Genomic DNA, 16,072 nt, shown 5'->3' on the forward strand with positions numbered 1-16,072 from the left:
TTAAATGACACAATTTATATCCTTTCATTTTCATAAAGAGGTAAGACCCACAATTTTATTTTTTTGTTAACTCTCTCCTCCTTTATTTATCTCTTTCTCTCTTTTAGAATGATACAATTTTACATCTTTTAAAATGACACACTTTTTCCATTTTTTATACTACAAAAGTACCCAAGTGAATACTTTTTTTTCCACATTTGTAATAGTTTTCATCGCATTTGATAAAAAAAAATTTTGCCACATTAAATTTTTTTCCATATGTGAAAAAAGATAGTACCAACTTGGGTACTACTATAGTATCAAAATTTTGTTCCTTTCGAACAAAATTTTTATACTACAAGAGTATGGGAGTGAGTACTCCCTTTTGTCACATTTGTAAAAAACTTCATCTCTTTTGATAAAAAAATTTCCAGCCACCTTGAAAAAAAATTTCAAATGTGAAAAAAAAATGAGTACTCATTCGGGTATTTCTGTTATATCAAAGTTGTTCCCTTTGGGAAAAAAATTTGGCACTACGGGGGTGTTTGGTAAGTGGTAAAAAAAAATTTGCCATGGAAAGTGTGGTAGGGAAAATGCATTTGCCATGTTTGGTAGGGGGAAAAATAAAGTGAAGGTTGGAAATGAATTTTGCTGTCAACTTCTTTTCCACCATTTTTCATTGTGGAAGTTTGCCATTGAAAACATGGAAAAAGAAATTGGCGACGCGGGGGAAAATGGAAACATTTTTGTGAGACAAAAACACCCTCCAGCCAATCCTCTATGAAGACCACAATTCACACCTCCATGCACGAGCTACAAAAGATATCGAATGAACGTGAACCCTTAAAATATCCAACCAATCCTCTACGAAGACCACAATTCAAGGTGTTATCAAGTCTGCAAGTTGATTGAACCACAACAAAACAATGAAAATTAATCTGCCAAGTATGTCAAGTTCCAATAAGAGAGATAACAATGGGTGAAAAAAGCAAGAGTAATATGCTAAAATGGATTAACCATAAAGATGAAGCTCACAACTCAGTATTCTGTCTAACTAAAATTATATGTAAGTAGTTGAATACCATATGCGTGTTGTACCTTCCTCACAACCAGTAACGATAACAGGAAAATTAATACATAAAACTTCTCATAAGAACTAATCCTGTAATTATTTTATACTTAAAAAAAGTACCACAAACTTAAGATTGTTCTGTATGTTTAACTTACACACTTCATGTAGCAATTTCCATTGCAACAATTTCAGGATAAAAAAAAGATATTCATGCCTTCCTCCTCCATACAGAAATTCAACAATATTTAACTTTATGGGTAGTTTGGTAATTTTGGTTAAGATTCCCATCATTTTTTTATAATCAACCAAACATAGTTACTAAAATTAATCCAAGTTTCCTGGAAAAAAAATTGGTCTACCAAATATCTTTTCGCAACTTTTCCCGTAAAAAAAATTTGCTCACTTTTTTTCCTGAAAAATTTTGTTCCCAGTAAAAAAAAATTTCTCATGTACCAAACACCCCATACAAGAGAGTATTCACTTGGGGATATTTTGGTTGTACCAAAGTTTTGTTTCCTTCAAACAAAATTTTTGGTATTACAAGATTACCCAATTGAGTATTTCCTTTTTTGATATTTGGATAAATTTTTATCTACTTTCTTTTTTCACATCTAAATTTTTTTTTTATCACTTCTAAAAGGAAAATTTCTGGCCACATTGAAATTTTTTTCAAATGAAGAAAAAAGAAGTATCAAAGTTTTGTGCTCCTCCGGAGATGAAAAGGAGGGAGAAGACATCATTGACCACACATTTCGAAGGCTTTGAAAATAACCCATTTCAACTTTTTCTCCGATTTTAATTTTAGTTATTGCAAAACACAAACCACCCAAAAAAAAATAAGAATCAAAAGAATAAGGGGAAAAAACACCCACTTTCTTCTTTTTCTTCTTCTTGCATCTGGGTTTCTGAAAACAAATTTTGTGACTGGCACAATCTCCACTCAAACAGAAAAAGAAAAAAACTTTCAGGTTTCTCCATTGTCTATTCTGTTTTTTACAATCCTTGTTTATTTTGTAGATGACCCAGTGGAAAATTTGAGATTTTTTTTTATTTGATGCATACCCATTTGAATATTGGATCTCTTTTTGCTATAGCTGTTTGAGATTCCTTTATACTGGTGGCAGTGTGTTGAATTATGTTATGATGTTTACTTTTAAGAATTATTTTATTCCCAATTTCTTCATTCTGGTTCTTATGACATGAATTTTTATAAGAACATTTCAAACCTCTAAAAACTTTCAATGATTTGTCTAGTTTCCCATGCCAGAGTACTCTGCATTTTATGTGGATATGGATATGTGCCTGAGAGAACTCTTACTTAACATTTTCTTTTATTTCTAATTTTTGCAGGATACTTGAGTGATTGACTTTGAATGAAATCCTGTTATTTCATTATTGAAACTCAATTGAAGTGATTCACTAGAAAACTTATTCTTCATAGTCCTTGAGTTACAACTGAAGCTATTAGATTTCTTTTAACTCCACCTGTTTCCTTGGATCTCTGAGCATAGCTGGGAATCAAGATCAGTTCGAAATCATGTTTCAGTTGACTGATGGTTCTGATATTGGCCCCAAAAGTTTCCTGCTGCTACTAGTATTGCAACACTGAAAGTGGCCTTAAGAGAGACTGGTAGTTTGGTTTTGATATTGGTTCTGATATCAACGTGATAACTAAGTATTGTTCCTGTTTATGGGAGAGAACCTGCATTTATTGCATGCAGGGCTAGTCCCATATGCGTGTTTGACTACACTAGTTTGGAAAAACTTTTCCAATGCGTATTAACTGGGTAATTCTTCTTTTGCCTAACTGCATCTGAATGGTGCTTTTGCCAAATAAGTATCTTGTGGGGTCCACATTTAGTATTAAGGCATCAACATTGTTATGTGATCATCTCAATCTGAAAGAAGCATATAATTCAGAATGGTAAGTGTGGAGCGTTTTCACAGAGTGATTCCCTGTGAACCCACGCCCGGTGGAAAGCTCTCCTTGTCGAGCTTCGACCAATACAGACTCTACACACATATTCCTCTCCTTCACATCTACAGATCCAAATCCATTCATCATCATCATGATGATGCCTCTGTCACTCTCATGGAAACTCTCACCAACTCTCTCAGTAAAGCATTGGTTCACTACTATCCACTCGCTGGCCGCTTATGTGCAATCCATGGTGGCCGCTGGGAACTCAACTGCAACTCCATGGGAGTACACCTCTTTGAAGCACATTACCAACCAACAACAACAAAAACAACAACTTTGGATGATTTTGCTCTAACCCAATTGCTGCAACAACAACTCATGCCCAAGATTCCTTATAATCCCCCAATAGAGGATATGCCTCTGTTGGTGATACAACTCACTAGTTTCCCTTGTGGTGGACTCACTCTTGGGGTGGCCATATCTCGTGTTGTGCTTGATGGGGTTGGTTTCATGGTTTTCCTCAACTCTTGGGCCAAATTGGCTAGGGGAGAGAATCTAGATCCTTCTGAGATACCATGTTATGATAGAGCTTTATTGAACTTAAGCAGGGTCCACATCTTGCAGCGTTTTCAATTTCATCACCCGGAGTTTCAACCACCACCCCTTTGGGTAGGTAGCTTCTTGGTAGATGACACCAAGTATGACACTATTATTGAGGTTTTCAAACTCACCAAAGCCCAAGTTCAGAAGCTTAAGGAGAGAGTCCTTATTGACTTTGGCAATGGAAATTCTCCACAGCAAAATTGTACAAGTTTTGAGGTTATTTCTGGGCTCCTATGGAGGTGTGTCTGCAAGGCACGTTTTGCTGGCAATGGTGACCAACCAACAAGAGTGTCCACCTTGGTTCATTGTAGGAACCGGTTGAAGCCACCCGTGCCAAATTCTTATTTTGGGAATGTAGTTCTTCCAACTGTGACAAGAACCTGCACCTTTGATGATGTCATTTACAAGCCTTTGAGTTATGCTGTTGGGAACATAAGAGAAGCTTTACGGAGGTTGACTGATGAGTATATAAGGTCTGCTCTTCAATATATAGCTGATCAGAAGGATGTGAGTGTGGTGAGAAATAATGTTAACTTCAATGTAGCAAGTGCTGGAGGACAATTTAGGGGAAACCCAAGTCTATCTATTGTTAGTTGGATGAATTTTCCTTTTCAGGATGCGGATTTTGGGTGGGGAAAACCTGTTTATCTACTTCCAGGGAACATAAATTCTGAAGGGAAGGCCTTTATTATGAATAATGGTAATGGTGATGCTGATGGTGAATGTATCATTGTAGCTATTTGCTTGCTTGCATCCAATATGGATGCTTTCAAGAAGTTCTTTTACGAGGATGTAGCAGAGGTACTTAGTTCTTCCAAGCTGTGATGTTTGTGGCAGAACTTCTCGTGCCAAAGAGGTATTAGTACACAATGTGGCTGCTATTTTGCTATTGTTACTATATATACATAGCGTGTAAATAGATTATATTAAGTTAGGTTGGGCCTAATTAGGTATAGATTCCATAAAATGTTTCGAGTCTGCCTTGTCCTATAAGTCTCATGTAAATTAAATTATAGACTTGTTTTCGCCTATTAGCACACTACAAACTAAATGATATACATATTGTAGCCTTTTTGGTTTGGCCAATTCAAACCTATCAAGTCCTTAAGTCCTTTTAGAAATTAAAAAATTGTCTAAAACAATACTATTTTATTATTTAAATAATTATCTTATTTTATTTCATTTAAAATAAAATAGTATGATATACCTCAATCTACATATTTGTAAGCCATGTTTTCTAAAATAAACAGGTGATCTATTTTTTATTTAGGCTTTTTTTAATATCTAATCATGTTCTATTTTATCAAATATATTAGGTTAGATCAAGCTTAATGCATTCCACTATAAGCGTAACCATTTGATCTATTTTTACACTCAAATATGTACGCTTAAAATCAAGCTTAATATGATTTTTTATTTCCAAATTTCTATTATGTAAATTATATTTATAAAATAGTAAATTAATTTAAAATTATTTATACCTCATTATATGATAAATTTAATTTCATATAAATTTTGAAATATTTAATTATATTCATATTATTTATTTATTTATATTAAAATTTAACAAATGCTCAAAATAATAAGTGAAAAGTGTGTGCCATTTTAAAGGAGGTAAAGTTGTATCATTTTAAGAGAGAGAAATAGATAGATAAAGGAGGAGAGAAAGTTGACAAAAAAAATAAAGGTGCGGGTCTCATCTCTTTGTGAAAGGAGATATAAGTTATGTCATTTAAAATGATAAATATCTTTCCCAAATAATAAATAGTTACAATGATTATTAAATAAAATAAGAACGTTAAATATTATACTTGTACAAATAATGTCCTTTATTTTTGCAATTTGTTTCAAAAAAGTTTAATAAAAATATAAAAAAAAAGTTCAAAAAATGGTGAGACTAGAGCACCATCACCATCTAGAAAAAAATTTGAATACCACGGTGGTACTGAACTCAGTAACTCATCTTTCCAAAATAAGAAATTTTTAATATTATATGTATCCAGTATTTTTTATTTATTTACCTTTATACCTTTTTATTTTCTAAATGGAGAAAGATTGTATCTAGAACGGGGTACACAAAATTCACTCCGCGATCTATTGGTTGCCTTATTGCCTACCTACAATTACAATGGGTTTCATTTTTACCTGCGGAATGGTGGGAGCAAACGGTGGCTAGCGACACAGAAAAACAACGTATGGAGAAATTAAAGGCTTGATGGTTCCTTCGTTTGCGATTTTCAATACTTTTATTTTTTCACTGAAATCCACTAAACTAAACAAATGCAACGCCTAAACTCTTTCACTCTAATTTCTAAGGGTAACTTAATTAAAGTATCAATTAAGAGTAAATATTTTATAATTTAAAAACTATTATTTTATCCATTTTATTATTAAGAGAAGACAATGGGGAGAAAAACGTTGGTGCACCCGGTGCTTTCTTTTGCTAAAAAGGAAAAAAAATCCATTTTACCTATTTTTTTATATTTTCTTTTAAGTCCTAAAAAAATTATTTTTTTAATAAGAGAGAACATCAAATTCAGTGCTCCGAGTGCACCAAAGTTTTTCTCGTGTAATTGGTGGAAAAGCTACTTGTTGGGCCGATATGTGCTAAGGGAATTGTTAGAGCAAAATTAGTGTGGAGCAAGTATTCTGTTCGACAAGCAATTAATCATGTAAAGAGAAAATCTATCCAAATTGCGCAAGCATGCGCATTAAGTAATATAGGGTCTGTTATGAGCCCCAGATTATCGTTCTCATGGAACAATTATAAAATTGACGTTTAAAAGAAATGTAATTAAGAAAAAGAAAACAGAGAGCAAAAATGAGTAAAGAGCAATTTGCTTCAAGGAGCCAATTCGTTCTCAAATCAAGGTTAGCCAATAAGCACTTGTCACAAGCTGATTGAACAAAGTCAAAGAATCTAAATGACTAAGAGCTGGATTTTTCCCTTAAGTTTTAATGAACTTTGCCTTGAAATAAATTGGAAAACGTGGGAATTGGAAGCAATGAACAGAAAATAAAGAGATCAGGAGCACTAGTGTCAGAAACAAAGAGCAAAGCAGTAATTCTTTTTCGAATTTTTATAGTTGTCAAAAAAGTAACAAAAGAGAAATAAAATAACGTAGAATCAAGATAAAAAAATTGTAGGCTTAGGTTGGTATTTTCGCCATCTTGGTCGCTCCTACAATGTCATAGGTTTTCAAAAATAAAATGTGTTCCCAGCATCTATTCTGGGTATGGAGATAGATTTCTCTATCTACACATTTTTTGCTCCCTAAGTGAAACAAAGCAAACAGGCCTTACTTGCTCCAGATTCCGTCAGAAGTACTCTCAAGTTGAAACTTAAGGGAGATTATGTTTGCCTCCTTTGAAGAAGTATGGCTGAAGAGATCACTAGCAAAAATGATTTACGCATAACAGTACTCCTCAATCGGGATATTCCTCTGAATCATAGCAAAATGTCTTAAGATTTCTAATATTGTTCCACACTGCCTTGTGATGGTTTCATCGACCAAGTGATCCTGGGATGAGGTTGCAAACCAAAAGGTGTTACAAAATTAGAGCATTTAACCAAGAAACAACACATTTTTCATTGAAGAAAACATATTTTCGTTACAAGTTCAACCTAAGACAAAGAGTTGTACTTCTACTTCACCCTTGCCTACTAAAAATACTCATACTAAGGAGCATAATGAAATCTTAACTACAAAAAGAAAATAAAAAACAAAGGAAGAGAAAAAAATTCTAAGGAGGACGTTGAGTCCTTTCAAAGAGTGTAAAAAAACTTCTAAAGGTAGTTATTTCTTCAGTATTTATAGGTGAAATATTCATTAAAGGTGTTGTCTTAACAATTGATTTAATCAATGGTGTAGATTTCATCAATTGCTCATTGATCTGTGACGTGCTCCTGTCCAAGTCAGCCCTAAATTCCTTTTTCTAAGCTTCTTTTCTACATTCTTTTGCTGCATTTTGGTGCTGTAACGTTGGCAAAATGTTGCACCATTCTCCCTCTGCAATCGCTGATGTGTTCGCATCCAAATGGTTGCTTTTTCTGAAGAAAAAAAAAAGAACGTTGTACAATGCTTTTTATGCTCCTTCTGATTTTGTGTCTTTTTTTTTTGTCTCCTTTTATCTCTTTCTTCTTTCTTTCTCCCTAAGTTTGATTTAACTTTGAATTGGGCCTCCTCTAAATGGTCACTGGGCCTCCTGAAGATGCAAAACAATCCATTTGAGCCCAAAAATGATAAAAATAAATCATTTTATACTCAGTTGCTCTCTAATTTCAAAAACTGCGAGTTGCTCCGACCTTGTTTACGGAAAAGTGCTTCTGAACGCAAAATTACAAATAAGCAATAAAAAAATAGCAACAAAAGATGGGGAATTTAATAATAAAATACACAAGATAGCTATCAACTTTTGAGAGCTATCAAAAGCAAAGGCACATTTATCACATGTGGAGCGTTGCGAAACATTCCTTATGTGTATTAAGTCACCCATGAAATAATGCAAAATATGTGTATCAAGGCTTAATATGATTTAGCAAGTAATGGTAGCTCAGATGAAGTCAGGGAATCGGGTCGCCGATTGGAATATCTCCAAAAGGATAAAAGCTTAATATTATTTTTATTTCAAAATTTCTATTATGTAAATTATTTTTAAAAAATATTAAATTTATTTAAAATTATTTGATACTTCATTATATAATAAATTTAGTCATATAACTTATGAAATATTTAATTATATTCATATTATTTATTTATTTTGAAATTTAAAAAAATGCTAAAAATAATAAATAGTTACAACGATTATTAAATTATTAAGTAAATATAAGAATGTTAAATATTATACTTGTATAAACAATGGCCTTTATTTTTGAAATTTTTTAACAAAGAGTTTAATAAAAATATAAACAATAAAATTCAAAAAATGGAGACTAGAGTACCAACACGAACTGTTGTTTCCTAGCTACAAATGGAACAAATTTTAGTGCTCAGTGCAACGGTGTGGTATTATAATTATATATTATGGAAGTATATAATTATAATGTTAAAAAAATTATCTCATTAGAAATTTTTCAAAAACTTATCGACTGATGCGAAAAAGAAAATAATAATTTTAATAATATAATTATATATTCTCCAAATACATAATTATAATACCATTATTATTGTTCCTACAAATGGGTTTCGCGTTTTACCAACTATGGGAAAAAATTTATGGTGATCTCGGCCTATCATGCTCTTCCCATTGAGCATGTGACACTTGGAAAAAGAAGATTTTTTTTCTCTCCTCATATTCTCTTTTCTGTGTCTTTCCTCCTGCCCATTGAATGCCCCGAAATGGTGGGAGCAAACGGTGGCTAGCGACACAGAAAAAATAACGTATGGGAAAATTAAAGGCTCGATGGTTCCTTATTTTGCGATTTTCAATATTTTAATTTTAGGAATTAATATTTCTCATATTTTATTATTTCGTATATATATATATATATATAAAAATACGTGGAATTCATATGACATTATATAAAGAGAAAAGAAAAATATAGATCTTACATATTTTTATGTGGATCATGATCATTTTACACCAGTGTAAGTTACACTTTCAATCTTGACCATTGATCTCACTTATATTTAGGGGCTCTAATTTTTTAGTAATATAAACCATTGGATACAAATAGATCAATGATCAAAATTGAGTGTAAGACTTCTAACTCTTACACTGGTGTAAAAATATCCTGCCCCTTTTACACCACATCAATCCACTAAACTAAACAAATGCAACGGCTAAACTCTTTCATTCTAATTTCTAAGGGTAACTTGATTAAAGTATCAATTAAGAATAAATATATTATAATCTAAAAACTATTTTTTGATCCATTTTTTAGAGAAAAAATTGGGCTGAAAAGAAAATATTTTACATCATTGATTAAAAAAATATTTAATTGTTTACTGATTTTTTTGTGGATAATATTATATATATAAAAATTTTCTCAATTTTTTAGTACTTTTTATTTGTATTTATCTATCACCGACTTTAATTATTTGAAATAAAAATATCGTTGATGTTGATTCTTGATTAATTCAAAATTTAAATATTTTATCAAAATAATATAATATAATAGGAATAAAATATTCATGCATAGGGTTACGTGTAACTTGTAGAAAAACAAAGGCAGATCTATCACATAATTCACTATGTATAGAGAAGCTCGTAGAATTAACCACCAAGCCGAGACAAGAAGCAGATAAAAAATGGTTAAGATCCATAGTTCTTACCCTGTGATCCCTTCAGAATCCACACCAACACCAAATCTATCTCTATCACAGTGCGATCAAATCAAGCTTCCCACTCACGGATCTCAACTTTATGTTTACACCAACAACAACACCTGCAACATCAGTGATGATTCACCTCTCAGAACAATCAGAACCTCTCTCAGCAAAGCACTGACTCACTACTACCCCATGGCTGGTCGTTTGTGCTGGATCCAAGGTGGTCGCTTGCAACTCCTTTGCAACACTAAAGGGGCACTTTTCTTTGAAGCCACTTGTGATGATGAGGTCAGTTTAAATGATTCTGGTGATTTTGTTCCCACCCATGTTGTTGAACAACTTGTGCCAAAGGTTGACTATGGTGTCCCAATTGAGGACATACCCTTGTTGTTGGTTCAGTTGACTATGTTCCCATGTGGTGGATTCACTCTAGGACTTGCCTTATGTCGTGCTGTGCTTGATGGAGCTTCTGTTGGGAGTTTCATCAACTCATGGGCCAAACTAGCCAGAAAAGAGAGTTTAGATTCCAGCTTAATCCCATTGCTTGATAGAACTCTGTTAGATTCAAGAAAACTTAATATGTCTCCACGTTTTGAACATCATGAGTTTTTCCCACCACCCCTTTGGGCAGGTATGTTAAAAAACACCAAGATGAGACTTTATCCTACTACTACCACTGCCATGTTGAAACTCACCAAAGGCCAAGTTGAGAAACTGAAGAAAGCATGTGACTTTACTCAAGTGAAACCTTATACTAGTTTTGAGGTCATTAGTGGTCACTTGTGGAGATGTGTTTGTAAAGTTAGGTATGAAGGGAATTGGGACCAGCCAACAAGGTTAACCACATTGGTCAATTGTAGAAACAGATTGAACCCACCTCTCCCTCATGCTTATTTTGGGAATGCAACATTTCCTACCGTGACACCAACTTGTTCATTTGATGACATTGTGCACAAGCCTCTGAGTTATGTAGTTGGGAAAGTGAGGGTAGCAATTGAGAGGATGAGTGATGAGTATGTGAGGTCTTCTCTTGACTATATGGCAAATCAGAAGGACTTGAATTTGTTTAGGGACATATTTTACAACTCTGCAGGAAGTGTGGGAGGACAATTCAGTGGTGACCCGAATCTTTATGTTGTTGGTTGGACGAATTTTCCATTTTATTCAACTGATTTTGGGTTGGGAAAACCTGCTTATATGGTTCCGGGGAACATAAATTCTGAGGGTAAGGCTTTCCTTTTGAACAATGGAAATGGTGATGGTTTCATTGTAGCTGTATGTTTGCAACCATCCCATATAGATGCTCTGAAGAAGTTGTTTTATGAGGGTATGGAACCTAGTTCCAAATTGTGATGTCAGTCAAATGAGTTAACCTTGAATTTTGTTGATTTTATTTAGATATCCATTAGTGTCCCAACTCCTAATGAATCTGATTAATCCGATTTCCGGTTTGTAACTCTCCACTCTTCTTAGAAATTACAACTTTTAGGATTCGAACCCATTAACCTTTGTAAAATCTTCTTTCAAATAAAGCTTCAATGTGAATTCTTGGATTTGGTTGAGGTCGTTGATAATTTATTTATTTATTTTTTTGTTACGGTTAGCTTTTTCGTGTTAGGAAATACTCTTGGATGTCAGTGTAACAAAATTTCTGGTAGTGCCAAAAGTTTAAATTGTTCGGTGTTTTAGTAAAGTTGTGTGTATCAATCACAACTCACACTTCTTTATTTTTTTAATATTATTTTAACCGACTTTACAATTACATTACTTTGTTCGGTGGAGTTCCTGAAACTTGTCTCTTTGACTGCCCAACTGGAGTGCCTTATCATTATCCATTTCAAAATTGTACCAAATAAATAAAATTTCCAAGTTGCAAGCACCGAATGATGGCAAAATTGGGAAGCGTATTGTCAATGTCATGTGTGATGTGTCCATTTTCGTTTCTATTTGTCTATTATCACTTTCATTTAACTATTCTTTTATTTTGCTAAAATATCGACTCTACTAAACAATTGACGACGTACAAATGTCGCGGCTACATTGGTTAAACTAATTTTTTAATTTCCTCAAGCGTACGGACAGCTAGTTCGTCATTGAGGGTAGATTCAAAATGTCATATATACCACTGATTAACTGGTAAAAAATTATTTCAGTTTAATTAGTAATTTAGAATTTGAGATTTTGGAAACATACAATTTTATTACAATTTGGTGGGAAGAGCTTTGCTCTCCAAATAATCTTATCAGATTTAAATTGCATTAGTTGAGTAATCAATATAATTAATAAAAAAAAAAAAAAGAATTGTCATCCTGACTTATAATAGTATAGAACTGATGCCTCAGTCATTAATGATCTTGAAATCAGTGAACAAGTTACTATTGCAACAAATTTAATTTTAACTTAGCCATCAATAAATTTAGTGGCCTAACGATAACATATTGAACTTGAGCATAGGTAAGAGGAGAGGTTGTTGGGAGCATGCCAATGTTAGAGTGATATGGAGAAGGAGAAGCATTAATATGAGGAATTAGAGTTTAATAGGAGTTCTTTAAGGTGATGACACGATCTAAGGTTGAGCGATTGGGAGATGTGGTGCTTAAAAAATAAGGGGATCCAAGGGAGAAGGAGTGGAAGGAACAAAAGAAAATTGAAGGGTATTCTATTTTTCTGTTTGTGAGTTAAAAAATGGTAAGAAAGAAAAATAGATGATTAATGAAATATTTTTATCATTTTACACTTTCTTTAAAATTAATATAATTATTATATTTTACAAATTAAATTAAACTATATTTAAAATTTCTAACAAAATTTTTACGTTGCAAACGACAATAATTTTGTCACAAAATTATTTTTTCGTCGGAATACTTTTCGTCGAAAAGTGATGGAATTTTTTCTTCGATTAAATTTTTGTAAAAAATTTCTATCAAAGTTTTTGACAAAATTTCATCCAAAGTTTTGACGAAAAATGATTTCCTCCATCAAATGTTTTAAATGAAAAAAGAATTCCGTCAAAAATTTTGACGGAATGTTTTTCGTTCAAAATTTCAAAGGAAAAGTGTTCTGACAAAAATTTCGATGGAAATTGTTTTGCCAAACTTTTGAGGGAAATGTTTCATTCGAAACTTTCAAGGAAATTTAGATTCTGTAAAGAATTTTGACAGAATCTTTTTTCCGTCAAATTTTTTTATCAAAATATTTATCGTCAAAAATTTTTACGAAAATATTTTTTGTCAAAAATTTGTGACAGAAATGTGTTCCGTTAAAATTTTTGGTGGAAATGTTTTTTTTATCAAAAAGCTTGACGGAAATATTTTTCGTCGGAAATTTTCGATGAGAATGTGTTTCATTAAAAAATTCGACGGAAATTTTTTCTGTTAAAAAGTTTAACGAAAATGAGTTTTCAACCGAATTTGAATTATGTAAAGAATTTTGATGAAATTTTTATCCGTTAAAAATTTTCGATGGAAATGTGTTTCATTGAACATTTTGATGGAAATATTTTTCGTCAAAAATTTCGATGAATATGTTTTTTGTGAAATATTACGGAAATGTTTTGACGAAATTTAGATTCTGTAAAAAAGTTTGACAAAAAAAAATTTCCGTCAAAATTTTTTACAGAAATATTTTTAGTCACAAATTTTGATGAAAATATTTTTCGTCAAAAATTTTGATGGAAATGTTTTCCATAAAAAATTTTGGCGTAATTGTTTTACGTCGAAACTTTTCGATTGAAATGTGTTTTGTCAAAATTTTGGACGAAAATATTTTCGTGAAAAGTTTTGACGGAATTATAGAATAACTTTGACTGAATTTTTTTTCCGTTAAAATTTTATGTCAGTGATTATGACAAAATCTGATTTCATCTTTAGTTTTGATTGCAATTTTTTGACGTATATGATTTTCATCAAAAAATTTATCACTATTTGTGACGAAATATTTTTTGTCGATAAATTCTGTCGATATTTGAGACTTTTCTAATAATTTCACATTTATGTAGTTTTCACATTTTAATGCTAAGGGTAGATAAGTAATTTTTAATATTTTCTCCCTTAAACCTCCCAAATTGGGGAAACTTTAATTTTAAAAAGAAGGAGGATTTTCGAGGGTTTAGTAAAAATCTCTAATTTCTTCCCCTCGTTTTTTTAAACTCACAAACAAGGGAATGACTTACTTAAACCCTCCCTTTCTTTTCCCTCCTCAAATCAACTCCCAAACAAAGCCTAAAAGTTTGGTCATAATTGTATTCCCAAAGACTCAGAGAGAAATAATAATATGAGCAGAGAGCATGAATTCCCCCTCTGTGAGTGTAATGGTGGTATATGTAGGAGGATAAAATTTCCTCGACGCATGTTGTTGTTATCCATCATGGGAAAATATTTTCGTACTAAAGATGTATCATACATTCAATACATTTTTTATCAAGGAATATGTTATTCTACTTATCATTTTTTCTGTTTATCTTTGCCTACCACTCTCCAACACCGTTTGATCAGAATCTCCATAGGAGAGAGAAAGATAAAAATTAGTTGAGATTCTGATCTAATAGTATTTTAAAGTGGGAGGCAAAGATAAGCAGAAAAAGAGATAGATAAGGGAGTACATATTCTTGTTACACAAAAAAATGTATTCTATGAAAAAATATTTCAGAACTACAAATATGCCAAACATTCGATTTAGGGTTTACCGTTGCACAAAAAATGTTCTCCCATTGTGAGCCCCACGTGCACACAAGAGGCATGGGATGTGAAGCGAGATCAAATAATTTTGTAATGGCCGTATAATGTAAGGTTTGAAAAAGTTTTACATTAAGGTTGATTCAAGAAAAATTAAAATCTTATTGAAATAAAAGTTTTTTTACTTTCAATATTGAATAAAGGTAATCCTAATTTTTTAGTTATTTAATATTATGATGTTTGGTTTTATTTTTTGACTTAAAAAAGAGTGTTAAAAGTAATAAAATTTTTATAATTAAAACTATGATAATTGTTACTTAGAATTTTAGATTAGGGTGAGAGTGACAATAAAATATCATTTTTTAAATTCAATCCATCTATTTAGTAAAAAGGACATTTAAAGAAAGGAAAAAATATTTCTGCAGTTAATGCAGATAAGTTATCAGCATCTATTTTCAAAACGACGTCGTTTTGGTATTGAAATCTTAAAAAAGTATAAATATAAAGACTATTATAACCCTGAAATAAATTAAAATTACAAAAATACCATGATTTCTGTCCCAAAATGACGTCGTATTGGACTTACTACATATAAGTTATCTGCGGTAACTGCAGAAAAAACGAACCCTTAAAGAAAATAAAAAAAAATAGTTGTAAAACAATAACAGTAGAAGAGTAAAATCTCCATAAGATATTCATTATTCGAAATCACTTTCATAATTTTCTGTCAGCTAAATCAACGCATTAGAACATTATCGATCTGATTAATCAAATTTAAAGATGCTTATGAAATCAACTCGGTGCAAAAACCCGAGTGCATGCAAGAAAATTTCTCTTATTGCTTGGGAGTTTAGAGGGGAAGGACATAGAAGGGAAGGATGATAAATGGTATTTTCTTTCTTTGATTGTGTTCTGTTTGAAGGACAGAGGTGTCCAGCTAGTGGCTGGTATATTTTAAGTAGGATCTAGGTGTTCTCTCTCAAGTATCTATGAATGAGATACCCTTGAGGGGTAGGCTGATCACTGTGCACAATAATAATCGACATAGTCAAGGCGTGTGGTGTGTGCACAGTGACAAGTTAAGAGAGAGGGTTTAGAGAGTGTGTACCTTATTGGTTTAACCCCGTATTTATAGATGGGTTACATGAAGGAGTGTACTTCTGGGCCTCTTAGGAATATTGGGAGCCCAAGTCCAACTGTTTAGCTGTCTAGATAGGATCGTCATCAATAGGAGATTCTCTTCCTTTTGTGCTGTCCTTTATTGGTCCTTCTAGAATATGGGCCTTTGTCAGGTCCATAACAGATTGAGAGTTAAAAACGTAGTTATAAAACCCAGCCCGACCCGGCCGGGTTGACTCGGAACTCGGTAAATCGGTCATCGAACCGGTTTGGGACAAGCATTGGACCGGTCATGCATCGACCCGGTCAAACCCAGTCAAAACCCGGCCAAACCCGGTGACCCAGTGACCCAGGTCGAGTCATGCATTTAAAAAAAAAACTAAAAACTAAAATTGTTTCATCTTGTAAAAAAAAGGGTATAACTCATTTTAAA

At 32.5% G+C, this 16,072-nt stretch overlaps 2 protein-coding genes across 2 annotated transcripts; both read left to right on the forward strand.

Annotated features, from left to right (window-relative positions):
• Positions 1-1,866: 1,866 nt before the first annotated feature.
• Positions 1,867-4,681, forward strand: LOC133289427 (spermidine hydroxycinnamoyl transferase-like). Its single transcript, XM_061487355.1, has 2 exons — positions 1,867-2,019; positions 2,402-4,681. Exon 2 carries the CDS (start codon positions 2,973-2,975, stop codon positions 4,398-4,400), a length of 1,428 nt encoding a protein of 475 aa, XP_061343339.1. The 5' UTR covers positions 1,867-2,019; positions 2,402-2,972; the 3' UTR covers positions 4,401-4,681.
• Positions 4,682-9,826: 5,145 nt separating this feature from the next.
• On the forward strand, positions 9,827-11,263 carry LOC133289444 (hydroxycinnamoyl-CoA:piscidic acid hydroxycinnamoyltransferase-like). The gene has a single exon (XM_061487379.1). It carries the CDS (start codon positions 9,827-9,829, stop codon positions 11,198-11,200), a length of 1,374 nt encoding a protein of 457 aa, XP_061343363.1. The 3' UTR covers positions 11,201-11,263.
• The last annotated feature ends 4,809 nt before the right edge of the window (positions 11,264-16,072 follow it).

The sequence above is a fragment of the Gastrolobium bilobum genome, unplaced genomic scaffold (genome assembly GCF_033153095.1).
Source record: "Gastrolobium bilobum isolate Gb01-03AN ecotype WA unplaced genomic scaffold, APGP_CSIRO_Gbil_v1 utg3711, whole genome shotgun sequence".
Taxonomy (NCBI): Eukaryota; Viridiplantae; Streptophyta; class Magnoliopsida; order Fabales; family Fabaceae; genus Gastrolobium; species Gastrolobium bilobum.

Bases quoted from the DNA above. Each gene is read 5' to 3' on its own strand.
- LOC133289444 (XM_061487379.1), top strand. From the start codon at position 9,827: ATGGTTAAGATCCATAGTTCTTACCCTGTGATCCCTTCAGAATCCACA.
- LOC133289427 (XM_061487355.1), top strand. From the start codon at position 2,973: ATGGTAAGTGTGGAGCGTTTTCACAGAGTGATTCCCTGTGAACCCACG.